Source organism: Trichosurus vulpecula, chromosome 8 (genome assembly GCF_011100635.1).
Source record: "Trichosurus vulpecula isolate mTriVul1 chromosome 8, mTriVul1.pri, whole genome shotgun sequence".
In the NCBI taxonomy this organism is placed as follows: domain Eukaryota; kingdom Metazoa; phylum Chordata; class Mammalia; order Diprotodontia; family Phalangeridae; genus Trichosurus; species Trichosurus vulpecula.
In genome coordinates, this window is record NC_050580.1 from 151,757,793 (window position 1) to 151,774,862 (window position 17,070).

General features: G+C 43.4%; 1 protein-coding gene across 1 annotated transcript in view; it reads left to right on the plus strand.

Annotated features, from left to right (window-relative positions):
- SMAD6 (SMAD family member 6) overlaps positions 1–2,884 on the plus strand; it is a 43,656-nt gene extending 40,772 nt beyond the window's left edge. Inside the window, exon 4 of the mRNA XM_036736104.1 lies at positions 2,831–2,884. Coding sequence (XP_036591999.1) covers positions 2,831–2,856 — 26 coding nt within the window. The 3' untranslated portion in view covers positions 2,857–2,884. The remainder of the gene's footprint in view (positions 1–2,830) is intronic.
- The last annotated feature ends 14,186 nt before the right edge of the window (positions 2,885–17,070 follow it).

The window sequence follows — 17,070 nt, forward strand, 5'->3', positions numbered from 1 at the left end:
CACTAATGGAGACCTTTCTAATTCCTTGAGGGTCTCATGTTTGTTCTGTATTCCCTTTGAGCATCTGTATTCTCTCATCAGCATCAAAAGGCTTGGCATAGGAGAGTAGCTGCTTAGTAAATACCTGATGGATTGATTGATAGCATTTTCTTCCTAAGATTTATGAGCACCAGTAACCAGCCATACCCAGTTTAGATCCTGCTCCTTCATACATATGTAGTTGTTTTGCCCTTTGGGCAGAACCACCCTATTTTCCACTTTCTCAGTCAACAAATATTTGTTGAGTATCTACCATGGACCTCCCCTTGTGAGGGGAATGAAAAAGAGTCCTGAGCCGGTAAGGAGAATATAATTTAGTGGGGAAGACAAGATAACTCAGGTGAGACTGTAACCATGGTTCACCAATGTGGAAATTGGTTCTTGAGTTTGATGTCTGGTTTCATGGGAGAGAGGAAAAAAAAAGTAGGAAGTAGCTCTCTCTGTGCCCCGATCTCTGATCAGAATGACCTTAATCATTGTTTCTCTGCATCACATCATGTCCTTTTTAATGATGACCGTACAACCTATCTAGCTAAGCATTTTTACGAAACATTAGGCAAGCCCTTTAACTTCTAGACCTTTTTGCTCATCTGTAATATCAGTGGGTGGACTAGATAATCTCTGAGGTCCCTTCCAAATCTAACTTTATAAGAATCTAGAGATTGTTTAACGTAATGTCAAACAGGCTTAGAGCTGGACAGCCCCTACGAGATCATCTGGGCCAGCACCCACTCTGTAACGTGTGAGGAAACCCAGGCCCAAGGGTTAAATATCTTCCCCAAGGTTGCTCTGCAAACAGAAGAGCTGGGAATTGGACCTTGCTCCTCTGACTCCACATTCACCGGCTTTTCTGGTGTACCACAGTGTTTTGCCCCTGGTCATGCAGTGAAGGTGCTACATGGTAGAAAGGATGGCCAGAATGAAATATTATTGCAGTTCATCCATGTAGTTAGAGACAGTTGACTGGGTGGTCCAGTGGATGGAGTGCTAGGTCTAGAGTCAGGAAGACCTAAGTTTAAATTTGACCTTGGACACTTACTAGCTGTGTGACCCTGGAAATAATACCACCCATAATTGTGAGGATCAAACAAGGTAATATTAGTAAAGCTCTTTTAGCAGTGTCTGGCACATAGTAGGTGCTTAGCATTTCCTTTCCTTCTTCCCTCTCTCTCCTTTTCTTTCCCTCCCTTCTTCTTTCCCTCCTTCCCTTTCTCTGTCCCTTCTTCTTTCCTTCCCCTCTTTCCCTCCCTCCCTCCCCTCCCTCCCCTCTTTCCCTCTTTCCTCCCCTTCTTTTCCTCCTTTCCTTCCCTCCCTCTCTTCTTCCTTTCTCCCTCCTTCCCACAGATAATGAGAAGTGACTAAGCTTCTTCTAAGAGGTAGAGCAGGGTAACAGACATAATAACAGCAGATATTTGTAAAATTCCTTATAGTTCATATGTTAGCAATTTAAACCTCATAGTAACCCTTTGAAAGTAGGTAGCAGGCAGTGTGATGTTGTAGATAGAGCCCTGAAGTCAGAATGACTTAGGTTGGAATCCTTTCTCAAACATTCCCCAGCTCTTTGGCCTCCTGGGTCAGTCTCTTCATTTCTCAGACTCAGTTTCCTTATCTGCAGATGGGACTGACAATAATATCGCCTTCCTTAGAGGGTTGTGGTACGGAATAACAGAATTTTACATGTACAGTGTGTGTGTGAGTGTGTGTCTATGAATGTATGTATGTATGTGTGTGTATATATGGATATAATATATATCAATCTATAATAAATGTTAGTTACTATTAGTGTTGAACATAATGTATTTAGGAAGGACCATAATCAAAATACAAATCCTTAAGGTCAGATTTATCATGTGTTCCCATGGAAACACTAAGTTTATATCTGACTTCTTTTGTAAATACAAAACCTGTATTGTGTATACACACACACACACACACACACACACACACACAATGTGTGTACACATATTTGTATACATACCCACGTAAATGTATATGTGTATATACATGTGTGTGTATGGACATATATACACGTACACGCATAAAAATATTGATTTTGGCTGAGTTCTTCCCAAGTGCTGAGTTTTCAAAGCCCTTGATTTGAAATGGGGATTTGAGTGTGAAAAAAACAACACAATATGTCAGCTTCCTGTTCTGCTCACTCCTCTCCTCACCACGTGTTTTTGGTTTGTGTCCTACGACATGGAAGCAGACCTCCCTTTCTGCCAGTCCTAGTGGGATCTCTGAGTGTGGTGTCAAGAATAGAAAACTAGTAAATCTGGGAGGGAGGGAGGAAGGGAGGATGGGATGAGAGAGGGTGAGGGGAAACCCCGAGCACGTTTGTCACAGAATCAGCTAGGGAGTATCCTTTTTCCAGTGGAATGTCCTTGCTTGCTGTTTTAGAGAGCTTGCATGGTTGAGGCATTCTCCGGGAATGGGCATCATGACTCCACTTCCAGGCTGCTCAAGGGCCAGGCAGAGCCGAGGTTGAACTCCAAGAACCAACAGCTTGGGGGGTGAGGGGGTGGATGCTAGGCCCTGTGAGCCTCCACTCTGCAAAGACGTTGTGAGGCCAAGGTCCCTGGTGGCATCCGGGGAGGAAGTCAGAGCATATCCCAGGGCTCTCTTCATACACACAATGGAACACAAGGGCAACCCTGGTCCTCTGGCCACCAGATCTATGCCACCATCCAGGACTGGGCAAGAGCCAGGGCACACGGCCCAGTTAGCCTCAGCTCGCCAGCCCATCCACCAGTGGGACTCTTTCTTTACCTTCAATGTCCTCACTTTTCAGGAGAAAACTGTAAGGAAGATTTCTAAACCAGACTGGACATGGGGCTAGAAGGTATGGAGTTTGGGTCACTACTTCTATTATTCTTCCTTGTGTTGAAAAGTGGGCTTTGGCATCCCATTGATACAGGAGCCAGAGCCAAGAGAGAAAAGAAAACAAGGTCTAATGAAAAGAAAACTGGGCTGAGAAACAGGTTCAGAGGTTCTTTCTTGTCTCAGCTCTGCTAATAACTAGGTGTGAGACCTTAGACAAGTCTGGTGACCTCTTACCTGTAAAATGACAGGGTTGGACTAGGTGGTCTCTAATACCCCTTCTTGCTCCAAATCAAGTGTTCAGATGATCTCCAAAGTTCTCTGCCCGTTCTAAAATTCACCATAAAATGAATGGAAGAAATCAGGGATTATTTTGGCATCCAGAAAAATGCCCAAACACCAAATCCAATCCCATACTATCTGTGAGGTTGGTAAAAAGTCCTACTTTGTCCTACCAGCATGCCTCACGCAGATTTCTCTGCAGGTTCCCCATGAGGAAACCAAATAAATGTAGAACTAAGGGTTGGATTAGATTAACTCAAAGGTCTCTTCCAGCTGTAGAAAACAATGAGAATGAAAGATTTGTTGATGGGGTCAATCCCTGCCCCTACTTCTCTCTCCCTCGTCGTTTCTTTTTGCTGTCTTTCTGTACCCACTCAGAACTGGCACCTGATGGGTGTTCCCCTGAGACCAGGCCCATCTAGCCCACAGATAAACATTGTTATAATGACTTGAGGAAAAAACACACACACACACACACACACACACACACACACACGAAACAAGTCAGGAAGTAGCTGTGTGCCAGCTCTGGGATGGTGTAGATGGAAAACAGCCACTATGGCAAACCTAGGGGCCTCAAAGCCAAATTGCATCTAGCGGTTAACTTACAGTCCCGTTTCCCAGAACTCTGCTTGGGCACAAACAAGGAAGTTAGCAAAAACATCCCTAATTTGGGTTCCAGTTGAAATGGGTTTTGGGCTGCATGGTGGAGTTTGGTGGGGGTGGAGAGGAAGCAGAAAGGGAATAGATGAGTCTGTTGGGGCCAGATTTGGAAAGTCAGACTTTTCTTCTAGAAATAGCTTTCCTTTTCAATATTCAGGGAAGGTATTTATTATTATTGTTCTCATTAATTAAAATCAGGAAACACTTGGATTTCCCCCCCCCCCTTTAAACCACAGTGTATGGTTGGAGATGGAGTAAAGGAAGGGAGGTAATAATAGTGGGGTTTTTTTTAAGAAGATTTGGGATTGCTCTTAAAAAACAAAGGGAAAAAAAACTCCTTAAGGAAAAGAAAGAGACATTCTGAACAGATTGTGTGCTTTACCCACTGAGCTGGCAGGTTTTTTTCTGGTTTACCCCATTGTAATGCAAAACAGCCTGGACCAGCTCATCTGTGGATTGTCCACGTCCTTTTTTTTGAGTCATCTTTTTCCCACTTCAGCCCACATCCTCCTCTCGTGATTTCCATTCAAATGTCCTATCTTTTGTTTCCCATGAACTCCCGCAAAGGGTAGGGACTATGTTTTATTTATCCTAGTATATCTGCTTTAGAACTTAGTGCAAGGTGTTGCACATAGTAGGTACTAAAAACATTTTTGTTGTAGAAATGATCCTTATTAGCATTCTCATCTCTAGCATTCTCAAATTCTCCTGCCACCCAGGACTCTACCATCTCCTGCCACCTAGTTCTTCTCATGTCATGGGAGTGGTAGTTAGGTGTGGAAGATACCGTATGCCTTATCTGAGAAGCCTCACAATGGAGGTTTCCTTTACTTTTCAGATATCATCCCTTAAATCAGCATTATTTTGTAATATTTCAGTACTTAAACCTTCTGTGGTTTCATCAGCACGGATGATCCTGCCACTAACAAGGATTGCAATCTTTTGGTGACTTGGTAGCCTAGCTTTGAGAGTTGTTATGGCTGAGGGATGAACCTCTCCAAACTGAGCCAGAGTGGTACTCAGCTGACCGGCATACGCTCCGGGCCCATATTCAGAGCCTGGCACTGAAATCCCTTGGCCCGCTGAAGTTGGATTACCTGTGGGAAACACTGGGTCAAAGAGTACTTGGCTTAGGAGGCAGGAATCCTTGGTTCTGGTCCCAACCCTGCTCCTCAACTAGCCGTATGTCTTTGAATAAGTCCTTTCCTTTCCCATCCCTCCGTTTCTTCATCTATAAAATGTGGGGATTAGATTATGGGGGAATGAACTGCCTCAGGAGGGAATGGATTCTGCCTCATTGAAGATGAGCCAGAACCAGAAATATGACCTTCCTATAGGGAACGGGTATGCCTTTCAGATATGGTGTGGGATTAGATACCCACTGAGGTTCCTTCCAGCTCTCAAATTGGGTGCCTAGACAATCTGAATCTCCTACTAGCGATATCTTAGCTTTCAGTGATTCTGTGATTTACCTACCCAGAACAAAAATTGTATTCTCTCATGCATACATGGTCCCTTAAAATCAAGGAATAGTAGAAGGGAAAGGAAGAGAATAGGAAATATCTCCGAGATGCCAGTGCTAATTCATTCATCTTGATATTCACCGATTCTCTAAGTACCATTGCTGCTCTTTGAATTGTATACTTTCCATCTGAAATCCTACTTGCTGATGCTTGCCAAACATGGGCTGGTTCATTCCTACACCAGCACCTCTGGGTGTCAATTCCTTGGGAAGGCTGTCAGGCAACAAAAAGGCCAGTGGCATTGAGTTTGGAGTCAAGGAACTAGGGGAAGCTCTGTCACTGCCCATGTATGGGACCTTGCAGGTCACTTAACTCTTAAAATGGGAGTCGAACTCGGTGACCTCTCAAGTTTCTTTTGATTTTTAAATCCTTGGTCCTATGATCTCGGAGATTCCTTTGAGAGCTAAGTTCTTTGATTCTATAAGCATGCACTGTATTGCCACTGGTGGACTAGGCACTGTAAAGAGATAGAGAGTCATCTCAGGTGTATAGGATCATTGCCTCAGAGCTAGAAGGGACCTTACTTTGCCATTGGGAAAGCATGACAAGACATGGGATGAACTCGAAAACAATCTAAAGTGATTTGGAATCAGTTTTGAATTATGTGGAATAGATGATTATTAATTTTTAATCACAGGCATTTTTATTAATAGACCATTAGAAAAATAATCATGGTAGGGAGCTTTGATTCATTCTTCTAATAAGCTGGTTGATCTGATTTTCCCTTTTACTAGTATCTCCACCTTGCACAAAATGTCTTTCCTTCCTTCCTTCCTTCCTTCCTTCCTTCCTTCCTTCCTTCCTTCCTTCCTTCTTTCCTTCCTTCCTACCTTGCTCCCTCCCTCCCTCTTTCCTTCTTTCTATCTCTCCTTCCTTCCTTCCTTTCTTCTGTCCCCATTCAATCCCATGAGGACCACAGGAAGTTATTGGCAACTTTTAAGTGCTTGTCAGTAGCATAGCTATCCTGGATCAGGTCTTCCATGTGGATAATTCCATGTTTACCAAAAGATTTTTCAATAAGGGTATTATCAGTCAGTAAAATTCTCTGTTTCTTGTTCTTGCCATGACCGTATTTGTAAACCAAGTCATTCACAGACTTTAGGTTTGGGGAACCCCATGCGATCTATGGGTCCACAATTCTCCATATGTTAATTGAAGGCTTGTTGAGGTTAACAAGTGTTGTTGACCATTCAGTGAAGACAAAGAAGCTATGGTACCTTTATAGACCTTTGGGCAGACACCATTGGTGCCTCTAATCCAGTTCACAAAAGGTAATTTGAGTTCAGCAGGTGCATACTAGTTGCTATATGTTCATGATTTTCTAGCCTGTCAAATTTCACTTCTGTACATGGGCTTATATTCCATAGGGTAGGCTTTTTCATAGATAACACACCCTTTTGTTATAGATAACACACACTATCTATTCTATGTCTACTCTATATCTATCTCATAGATAACACACATAGATAACCTTTCTCCGGAGCTTAAGAAAGCCTTTTTACAGCTGCCTTCTTTAGACATTTGGCCTTCGGTATGGCAAAGGCCTTTTGCTTTTTCAGAAGGGATTCTGAAACTACCATCTGGTAGCTTATTTTTTTCTACAACCACCATGATTCCAGCTGGAAAAACCGTTGTAGATGATTAAGTGCTCCTGGGAGTTCTTAGGGGAGGGCAGGTTAATGGCTTCTGGGGTGGTCTGTGAGTTTTCAAGGTGGAGATGGGACCTGAAGTAGGCACAGAAACATAGGTAAGAAATATATTTGTGGGGAGAACAGCCTAAGTCCAGAGATTTATAGATTAAGCATTGAAACATTCAGGGTCATCTCACTTAACCTTATTTTACAGATGAGAAAAATCAGGTCCAGAGAGAAGTTAAAAGTAGAACCAGGATTTGAACCCAGGTCTTCTGACTCAGAATCTGTCATTCTTGGCCCTGTACCACATTGTTGTGTTGCTTGTTCGTTAAACACTTACCTCATTGGGAGCAGAGGGTGGGGGCGGTGATTAGTGGGATATATTAATTGGGGAGGTGGAGCCATGTTATGCTGAAGACAAGCAGAGAAACTTTAATTTGATGTGGGAAGGAATAGCCCTTGAAGGTCTGGGAAAAAGGGAATGATTTGATGAAAGTAGTGATTTATTTAGGAAGGTTTATCTGTCAGCTAGCACTATGCAGGAAGAGACTGAAATCAGGGAGACCATTTGGAAAACAGACATTATCTAGTTGAGCGGTTCTCAAAATGTGCTGGGGACCCCAGGGAATCCCCCGGGGCCCTTTCAGAGGTCTGTGAGATAAGATTATTTTCATCATAATACTATGACATTTTAATTTTGAGTACAGTAAATATAGATAGATATAACCCACATAAACAGGGAGGCTCCATAATTTTAAGAGTGTAGAAAGGTGCCAAGAGCAGAAAGTTTTAGAACTTTGGGAGGCCTAGACTGCTTTCTTAGTAGCCAGCACAATCCCTTGTGTATAGTCAAAACTATGTGTGTCAAAATGCGTGAAATTTTGACCAAGTGCGGTGAAGAACTCACTAAGTAATCAGTCGGCATTTGTTAAAAGCCATTCGGGCACTCCGTTAGATGATAAGGATACGAAGACAAAAGTGAAATGGTCTTGCCCTCAAGAGGCTTATATTCTATCAGATGAGACAACATATGTTCCATTAGGCATATATGAAATAGGTACGAGATGATTTGGGGGTTGAGACAGTATAGCAGCTGATGAGGGATCAGGAAAGATGGAGATCATGTAAATAAAAGGTGGCCTTTTGATTCTAGCAGGGAGAGCAATCTAGATATTAGAGAAAATGTTAGGTGGCGCAGTGGGCCTGAAGTCAGGAAGACTCATCTTCCTGAGTTCAAATGTGGCCTCAGATACTTAAACTAGCTGTGTGACCCTGGGCAAGTCAGTTACCCCTGTTTGCCCTAGTTTCCGTATCTGTAAAAATGAGTTGGAGAAGGAAATGGCAAACCACGCCGGTGTCTTTGCCAAGAAAACCCCAAATGGGGTCCTGAAGAGTCAGACACAACTGAAAATGACTGAACAACAACAGCAAATGGTTAGAACGGTACTTGAGGAAAATCATCTTGGCAGTTCTTTGTGGAGAACAGATTGAGACCGGGCAGGCTTTGGGGTAGGGAGGCTATCGAAATATCCCAGATGAGAGATAATGATTGGACTGGTACCAAAGTGGAATGGTTCGCTTTTGTAGGTAGTCAGTTCCCCATAGGTGGCGGTTATGAAACATAAGCTGGATGAGTACATGCTAAGGAGGTTTTTTTGTGTGTGGATTTCTGATTTAGGTAGGGTTTGGGGGAACTCCATGACTTCTGAGGTCCCTTATAGCTAGCTCTGAGATTCTGTAAATGCCCTCTTGCTTTGTCTGTTTTCATGTGTGACTATCTTATCCTTCAGGAGATCATTAACACTCTGATGGCAGAAATCATCTCATCTTTATTTCTGTTCTCCACAAGGTTAATTGTTTTGCACGTATCGGTTGATTTGAAATAAAGAGAATATTCTTATTCCCTCTCTCTCCTCCCCATCTGTTGGAGAAACTGAGGCCACCACGAAAGTTGGCTCACTGTTGATTCCTGGTGACTCTAGCTGGGATTTTGTGGTGATACAGGAAGCATCTTTAGAGATGCTGGAAAACACTTTATAAATCAGTTGGGAAGCCAGTGAAATTAGTGGTAACGAGCTCATTTCCATAGCAATGGGCTGACTTGCCTGCCAGCTGCCAGACATTTACGAGACTGGCTGGGTGCCGGGCCGGCCGGGTCCAATGGCCTGCATCCTCCTGCCTTCCGGCTGGAAATAATTCGTATTTTAAAAATAACAATTAAAAAAAAAAAGCTAACTCTACCAGCTCTTGGGTTTCACTGGTGCTGAGTGGAGAGATTAGCGAGGGCCCTCATTGGCTTCTTTCCCTCCCCTCCTGTTTCTTTTTCTTCTCTGGAAGCAGCTTAATTTCCCCCTTCTGCCCCTGCCATAAACAAACAAACAAAAAATGAAAAAGGCTTTGGGATAGTCTCTTGTACCCTCTCCCACTAGCTAGCCAGAATATTGTGATTTCACAGGCCAAGTTATGTGGGAAAGACATCAAAAGGCCTTAGTCTTCTATATGCTGAATTTGGGCTCCACCCCCCTTCTTTCTTATGAGGAGCCCAACATCTCCATTTCTCTGCCCTCCCAACCCCTTCTTTGAACACTTCACTCGAGTCACCAGCAAACTTCCCTTGGATAAACCTACTGACCCTGGTTACACTTTGATCTCGCGTGAGCTGTGTATCCATTGAGTTGTTGGCTTGGATAACCCTATTAACATCCAAACTTGGTAAACCTTAAACTGATGAAAGGTGATTTTTGAGTTACAAAATGGTTCCTTATTTTAGAGAAGCCTAAGTGGCCCAGTGGATAGAGTGCTGGGCCTAAAGCTTCAATCTGGCCTCAGACACTTCCTAGTCATTTAACCCCATTTGCCTCCGTTTCCTCATCTGGAAAATGAAATGACATCTGGAGAAGGAAATGACAAACCACTCCAGTAACTTTGCTGAGAAAACCCCAAATGAAGTCAACAGAGAGTCAGACATAACTGAAAAACGATTCGACAATTAAGTCTCATTGCTGTCATTTATACTTCGTTGCTTTGACAGACTGAGGATAAAGTAGATGAGACCTGAAAAGGCACAGCTTTAGGAGCCCTTGTGAGTTTAACATCTATCTGAAATAAAGAGAAGACACTCTGAAATGAAGTCTGTGAGAAAACACCAACTTCTGGGGAATTAGTAAATGTTTGTTTGTTCTCTTGTTAGAATACACTTCTTCCAAAATATTCACTCTCCCTAGAAAGACTGTGAACTCCTTCAGGTTAGGAATCATGCACTCTTTTTTCTTTGAGGCCTCCCTCCCTCCAAAAAGAAATCTACAAAAATCTAGTATAGAAACGTATGTAAACTGAGTGGGCACTCAGCCATTGTATAGAATATGAAGCCCAAGATTCAGGCATCCACATCGGATTCCCAATTGAATTTCAAACTGTATCTACTAGAGAGTGTTCTAATTAGGGGCCTACCTTGGGTTATAAATTTTCCTACTCCTCTGTTCCTCAGGGATATCTTGACCAGTAGTGTGAAGAGTGGAGGAGGGCGCAACGTTCTATCATAGTAAGGGATATAATGGTGGTTGAGTCAAAGATCTGTGACCAGCTGAATCTTCCTTCAACTCAATCCTTCACACCTCATTATCCTACTACCTTTCTCTTCCACTTTGATCAAGTGGGTTATGAGGCTGCATGATGTAGTCAGGAAGACTTAGGTTCACATTCTACCTCCAACACTGTATGACCTAGGGCAGGGGTAGGGAACCTGCGGCCTCAGGCCCCATGCGTCCTTCTAGGTCCTTGGGTGCAGCCTTTTGACTTGAGTCCAAGTTTTGCAGAACAAATCCTTTTAAGTGGATTTGTTCTGTGAAGTTTGGATTCAGTGAAAGGGCCACACTTGAGGACCTAAAGGGCCACATGTGGCCTCGAGGCTGCAAGTTCCTCACCCCTGGGGTCATCACTTAAGTCTTCCTGTGACTCAGTTTCCTCATCTGTGAAATGAGCGGGGACTCGATGATGTCTAAGGTCCCCTTCCAGGGCGAAAATCCGTGCTCCTGTGATTCCCCTGAACAACTCATGGAAAAGATCTTCTGGATCCAGTCCTGCTTCTTTCCATTTTACTGATGAAGAGGCAGAGACCTCAGAGACCTCACTCAAAAGGCGAAACTCCTGTCCCTGCAGCACTTTTCTCACTCTCTCAGTCTCCTCGTGCTCTTACCCCCTGAAGACTTTGCCATTCTCTGGTGGCCTTTTCTAAGTGAATTATCCACCTTGGCATTCACATGGAAATTCCCACTCCCTAATGGCATGAGAATCCCTTGTGAGAACTCTTAAGATATTCTTCCCTGAAAGTCAGTTATTTTCAGGGTCCTGCCCCTGAACATTTCACGAAAGGGACATTTTTACAGAAGTGGGGACTGTCGAGTATCTTTTTTAAGGTCATTCTCTTGTGTTTTGCATTTGTGTGTGGGTTTTTTTTTTTTAAGTGAGAGAGCATTTTCTTTTCTCCACACTCTCTGGCAAATCTTCCACCCTCATCTCCTTCCTCCCTCCCCTCACTCCACCTACGTCAGGTAATTGTTGTGGACGGTAAAAATCTTCTGTAGACTTGGACTCATCACTGTGCTATAAATCTGAAGCCTCAAGAATTAGATTCAGCTGTGTATGAAAAGGGTTGGCCATTTGAAATTTTTCCCATTAGAGAACTCTGCTTCATAAATTAGCTGTGCCCTCAGCATGCTGAATTGGTTTGTGCTGAGTCGTCCTGGGCCATTGGCATGCCCCCCTTTGAAGGAAGGGCTTGGCTTCAAAGGCCCCCCGACACTTGGAATTTTTTATACACTGTCCATGCGTGTCGCTCCTTAAGCCTCTGCCATGCGGGGCTGCCGAAGTTGACAAAGGGGAGCAGATTCTTCAAATGGAAGTAGGCTTAGTGTTTTTTTTTGTTTTTGTTTTTTTTTTTTGTTTTTTTGTTTTTTTGTTTTTTTTCTACTGGGGTGGATTCCCTTGGCTAAGGCCTGACTTTATTTTTAGGTTTGGTGTTTTTATTTGGTTCCCGTCTGAAGTCTTCACACTCACACCCAAGCTGCCTGCCTGCCCCTCCCCCAAACTAAGAGCACATCCCTGTTCCTCCTCCCACCCCCACCCCAAATGCTTCAGTATTACTGCCTCTAAGCAGTACTGTCTTTCATGGACTGAGAGAGTTAATTTTTTAAAAATCCTAAACTCAACAAACACCAAACAAATCAGTCATTTCCATATACTCCACAGATTAGAAAAAAAAAACCCTACACAAAACTGCAGATTTCTACCATGGATTGTTTACTTTTCTTTTTAGGTAAATAGCAGGTTCAACCTGCAGCTTTTTAAAGCTGGCCTGCTCCTCTGTGCATCTGAAAGAGTTAATTTCTAAATTTTCTCCTTTCCCCACTAAAACGAATCAAAACAAAGTCCCCAAAACATACATCTTAGGAGGGGAGAGAGTGACAGTAGTAACAGCATTTTAGAGCAGGAAGGGATTTCTCTGACAAATGTCCACCCAGCCTCTGAAGACCTCCAGTGACAGCTCACTACCTCCAGAGGCCAGTCCATTCCACTTTGAGGCCATACCAATGCTTATTGAGATTTTCTGCACATTGAGTGTAGCTTTCATATATTCATTGAATAACTTCTTGAGCATGTACCTAGCTATTGTATTTGGATCACTGTGCTAGGCTGACCAGGTTTGGACCTGATCTTGTTAGCTTACTCCAGAAACAGATTGAAATGTAATTGGGAAATATTTAACAAAACAAATAAAAATATAGTAGAACATAGATGATGTTAATATGTGGTTTTCTAAGTCACTTTGGACTTACAGGGACCCTTAGGTATTGTTTAGTCTTCTCCCCCCTCCCTCCCTTCTGTTTGGATTTGACACCTTTGGCTTACTATATGGCATTATAGTTGGGGAGCCAAGCCACCTACCCCAGTAATTGGGATACAGGTGGTCTATGCTAAATGCCAGATAAGCAGTATGAGCCCAGCAGGCCACAGAAGTTTGGAGGAACGAGAGAACCTTCCCAGTGCCTCTATGGGGACGACCTCCAAAGGAGTGGAAATCTGTGATGAATAGGCTTGTGGTGGGTACAAATATTAATGGACAGAAGCCTTTAGACAAGGAGAGAGCAGTTTGGCCTTGAGTTATACAGAAGGATTCCTTGCCGATGGGGAGGCTTTGGGCTTGGAAGACAACCTGGCTGGCCCTCTCTCATTGTCCCCTGAATCTCTTTTCATTTTCATGCAGTTATACCTGCCTCCAATGCTATGTGCTCTCTTCTTACCTCATCAAACCTCACCTGCCTTGGGCTCTGCTAGTCCTAGCTTCTCTACTTCCCTCTGTGTGTAACATTCCTTGGAGAAGGCCATTGTATCCCCCTCTTCCAGGGAAGCCCAATTACCTTTATAATCTTTGCTTTCCCCTTCATTAATTACCTTGTTTCTTGGGTTTTATCTTCACCTTGGGCAAACAGTAGGCCCTTAATAAATGTTCGTTGTACCAGAGTCTCAACTCCAGGAGTAGGCAATCACAATTGCCTAGGAATACAGTAGAGGTCACCAAAATAAACAGAGACCACCCCGCTCCTCAAACCTTGGTTTTACCTTGGATTGAGTGTACTAGAATCCGAATGATCTTGAATCAGATGATATTCCTAACCAGTAGACTTCAGAGACTTTGGGGTGTTGCTACAGCGTGATGTGGATTGATAAGTTTCAGAGGAGGCTTCCTGGGGAGTACTGTTCTGGACCTGGCGTCCTGCTTTTCCTTGCTCTTCAAGGTCCCTCATAAAAGGAAATAATAGAAAGTACAAAAGGCATCCAAAGTGGAAGACCCTGGGGTGTTCATTTTCCCAGGGCCTCCACTGCCTCCCATAATCCCAAAAGGTGTCCTGCTCTTGGTCGGAAGAACATCAGGAAATTCCTATAGAATATGAAGACTGATCTGGTTCAAACCAGTTCAAGGCTCACCTCCTGCCTACCACAGCCTGCACTGACCTTCCTTTTCCTGAGTTACAGCACACTTGGAGGTGGGGGGGTTCCCATCACACTCTCCTTGCCAGATAAACTTTGTCTCTTCTAGGTCAATGGTGAATTTCTGGTGAATTATGTACTTAGTGGATATGTTGTTTCCTTGGGTAGAACTTGAATTCTTTCACTGTTGTCTTTGTAGCCCCAGTGCTTAGCCAGGTACCTGGTATACACATGGTGCTTAATAAATGTAATTTGTCAATGAGCACAGTACCCCCTCCACTTAGAGTAGGTGCTTCTTGGTTGACTTGTTACCCCTGTTAACCAGTCAGATTGTGGGAAGACTGGATGAGTCAATGTTGGTTTTCTACCAATACTGGTTTTAACTGCATGGGGAAAGATGGTGGCCATCCAAAGGGACTGGTCACAAAGGAGCTTTTTTGGAGAAGGGGACGTGTCAATGTTGCCTAATAGGTCAGGCACACACTCAGTCGTTCTTTCCTGTTCTGAATCACCAGGGAAGGGGTTAGAGATAATTGAGCTAGATGAGCCAGCTGTCTGACCTACTATGGCCCTTTTCATTAAATCTTGTCTGGAGACTCTTGGCTTTGGGGATATGTGATTTTCTTAGTCTTCATTACATTAAATCTGTGTGCCCAAGTCATCTTGCCACTTTCATTGGCATAGCCAACAAAATTTAGAATCCTCTTCCCTACCTTCCTTGTTTTATACTTGTTTCTAGCACCCTCTTCCAAAATGCTGTCAAGGCCGTTGTCAGGCAGGTGATGGATCTCACATCCTCTCAGTTTGCTCCCGAGTGGGAGAGATCCGTAGAGGTACCATTACATGGGCCACCATGCTTTTCATCATTAGGGTTCTAGGACATTAAATATTGAAGGATTTAATTATGTAAACCTACCTCTTCTTCTCCTACTGTTGGTGGGGCTTCAGGCAGAAAGAATATTATTTTAAAGTTAATGCTCTCCCCTTCCACTTATCTCCCAATACCCTTACCTCTCCCCCCACCAAAATTAGTTAAGCCAGCTGTGAAAAAATACACAATCAGAAACAGCTGGCTCTGAAAATGAATTTTTCCCTTGAAGGCAGATGCAGGCTCTGTTGTAGGGGCCTGGCAAGGTTGGACTTGGCATCGTGTAATGCCAGTGTGTGTTCATTACTTGTTTCTTAGTGCTGTCTGGCTCCTTTTCAGCATGCAGAGCCTTTAAAATGCTTTGCTCCCAGGTCTTTTGCTTTTGAAATGCACTGTATTTCCACATTGGGCGTGTGGGGTTTCTTTTCTTTTTTTTTTTTTTTTCCCCTTGGCTCTAGGATGAGGCCATGTAAACATATGTTGCTTTTGGCCCTATAGAAATGGAAAACACAGTATGACACTGGGCATTCTCTGACACCCATTTGGTCTCTTGCTTTATCTCTCGAAGTCTCTCCCTCCCTTTCTCTCTCTTCCTCCCTCCACCTCTCTCTCCCTCCCCCCTTCCCTCCCTTCCTCTCTGTCTCTGTGTCTCTCTCATAATAGAAATGACAAGATCTTATGATAAGGTAAGATGCTCTCCTAAGATCTCATTCATCTACAAACCCTATGAACCTATGACCAGTTGAGCAGTAGAACATAGTTGATTTTTAGTTGATTTTCCATTGCACCCCTTCTGAGGGCTTGGGATGTCCTTCCTTAAACTTACCAGTGGTTTGAAATGTGGAACCTCCTCATGCACACAAGATACTTCTATCCTTTTCTCTCTTAGTGCTTCTTAAACTTAAGCTTTCTGGTCCTGATGCCTTTGATTGACCTGCTTCTTTCCTCACTTTCTGTCCTATCTCTGCCTCTCAAGATCCTTTACAGCAAAGCCTTCCCTGATCACTCCAACTGGATGTTCCCAGGGCACTTCAATCCCCGACACATTAATACCCAAGGAAGTAGTGAATAGCCTAGCATTCATTGTTGGGGACCCAGATGTGGATGACCTCTTGGCATAGATCTGTTGTTGACAAACCCTTTCGTTTTATCTGTGCTTAAGACCTCAGGCCACTCATAGCCCAGTGTGAGACCCAAGACTTACTCAGAGGGGACATCCCGAATAAGAGGAATCACTGAGATACAGTGGTAAATCCCCAAGGGACACCAGACCACCAAAGCTGCAGTCCTCCACCAAGAAGAGTTCCCATTTGGCCTGTGCACATGTTTGTGAGCTTCCTCTCTCAAAGATAATTAGCTGGGTTTCTTTGGAGCCCACAAAAAGTTATCTCTCAGAACAGTGGTTTACAAACTATAGTGACTAGTGGGCTAGTTTAGAATTCTTCTCTCCCTGTTTTTGTCTGTTGGCCTAACAGGGGAGTGAAGCTGGTGCCCATTAGTCAGGGCTGTTGGCAACAGCTAGTGCCTTCCTACCTGCACAGACCAACTGCCCTTCCCTCCTTATTGTGTCAACAGAAGTGGTCTCTTTCTCCTATGAATTCCCTTATGATAAGGACCACATGAGTGATTTAAGTATTCTAACTTGAATTGTAGTCTTGCTTCCCTAAATAGATTATGGGCTCCTTGATAGCATGGGCTAATCCGAATTAGCTGATCTGTTATCTTCTTCACCTGAAATTCTCTACTTCATTTCTCACATTTGTACAATGAGAAAATTGGGTGACATATTCTCTAAGAATATTTCTACCTGAAAATGTCTTTGATTACATAATTTAACCTCCCACAGGACCTAATTCAGTGCCTTGCACATGGCAGATATTCAAGAAATACTTGGTAATTGAAGGGTTTATTTTTTCTAAACTGATATCTTGGTTCTGGAATTAATAGTACTCTAGAACAGTGTTCCAGCAAATCATGTGAGCTCATGTCCCTTGGGGTTCTAGAACAGAAGTCTCAGCAAAATCTTAATTTTATAAGCACCAGCATTCATATGAGCCCTTTATGTACATTATTTTCTCATTTGATCCTCATCTTACAGATTAGAAAAACGAGAGAGTTAAGGTGAAATGATTTGACTTTAGTCACCCAGCTATCTGATAAGCATCAAAGGCAGGATTCACACCCATGTCTGCTGGACTCCCAAGCCAGCAGTCTTTCCTTCTACTACACCGTGCCCCCTCTCCAACAGGCTTTG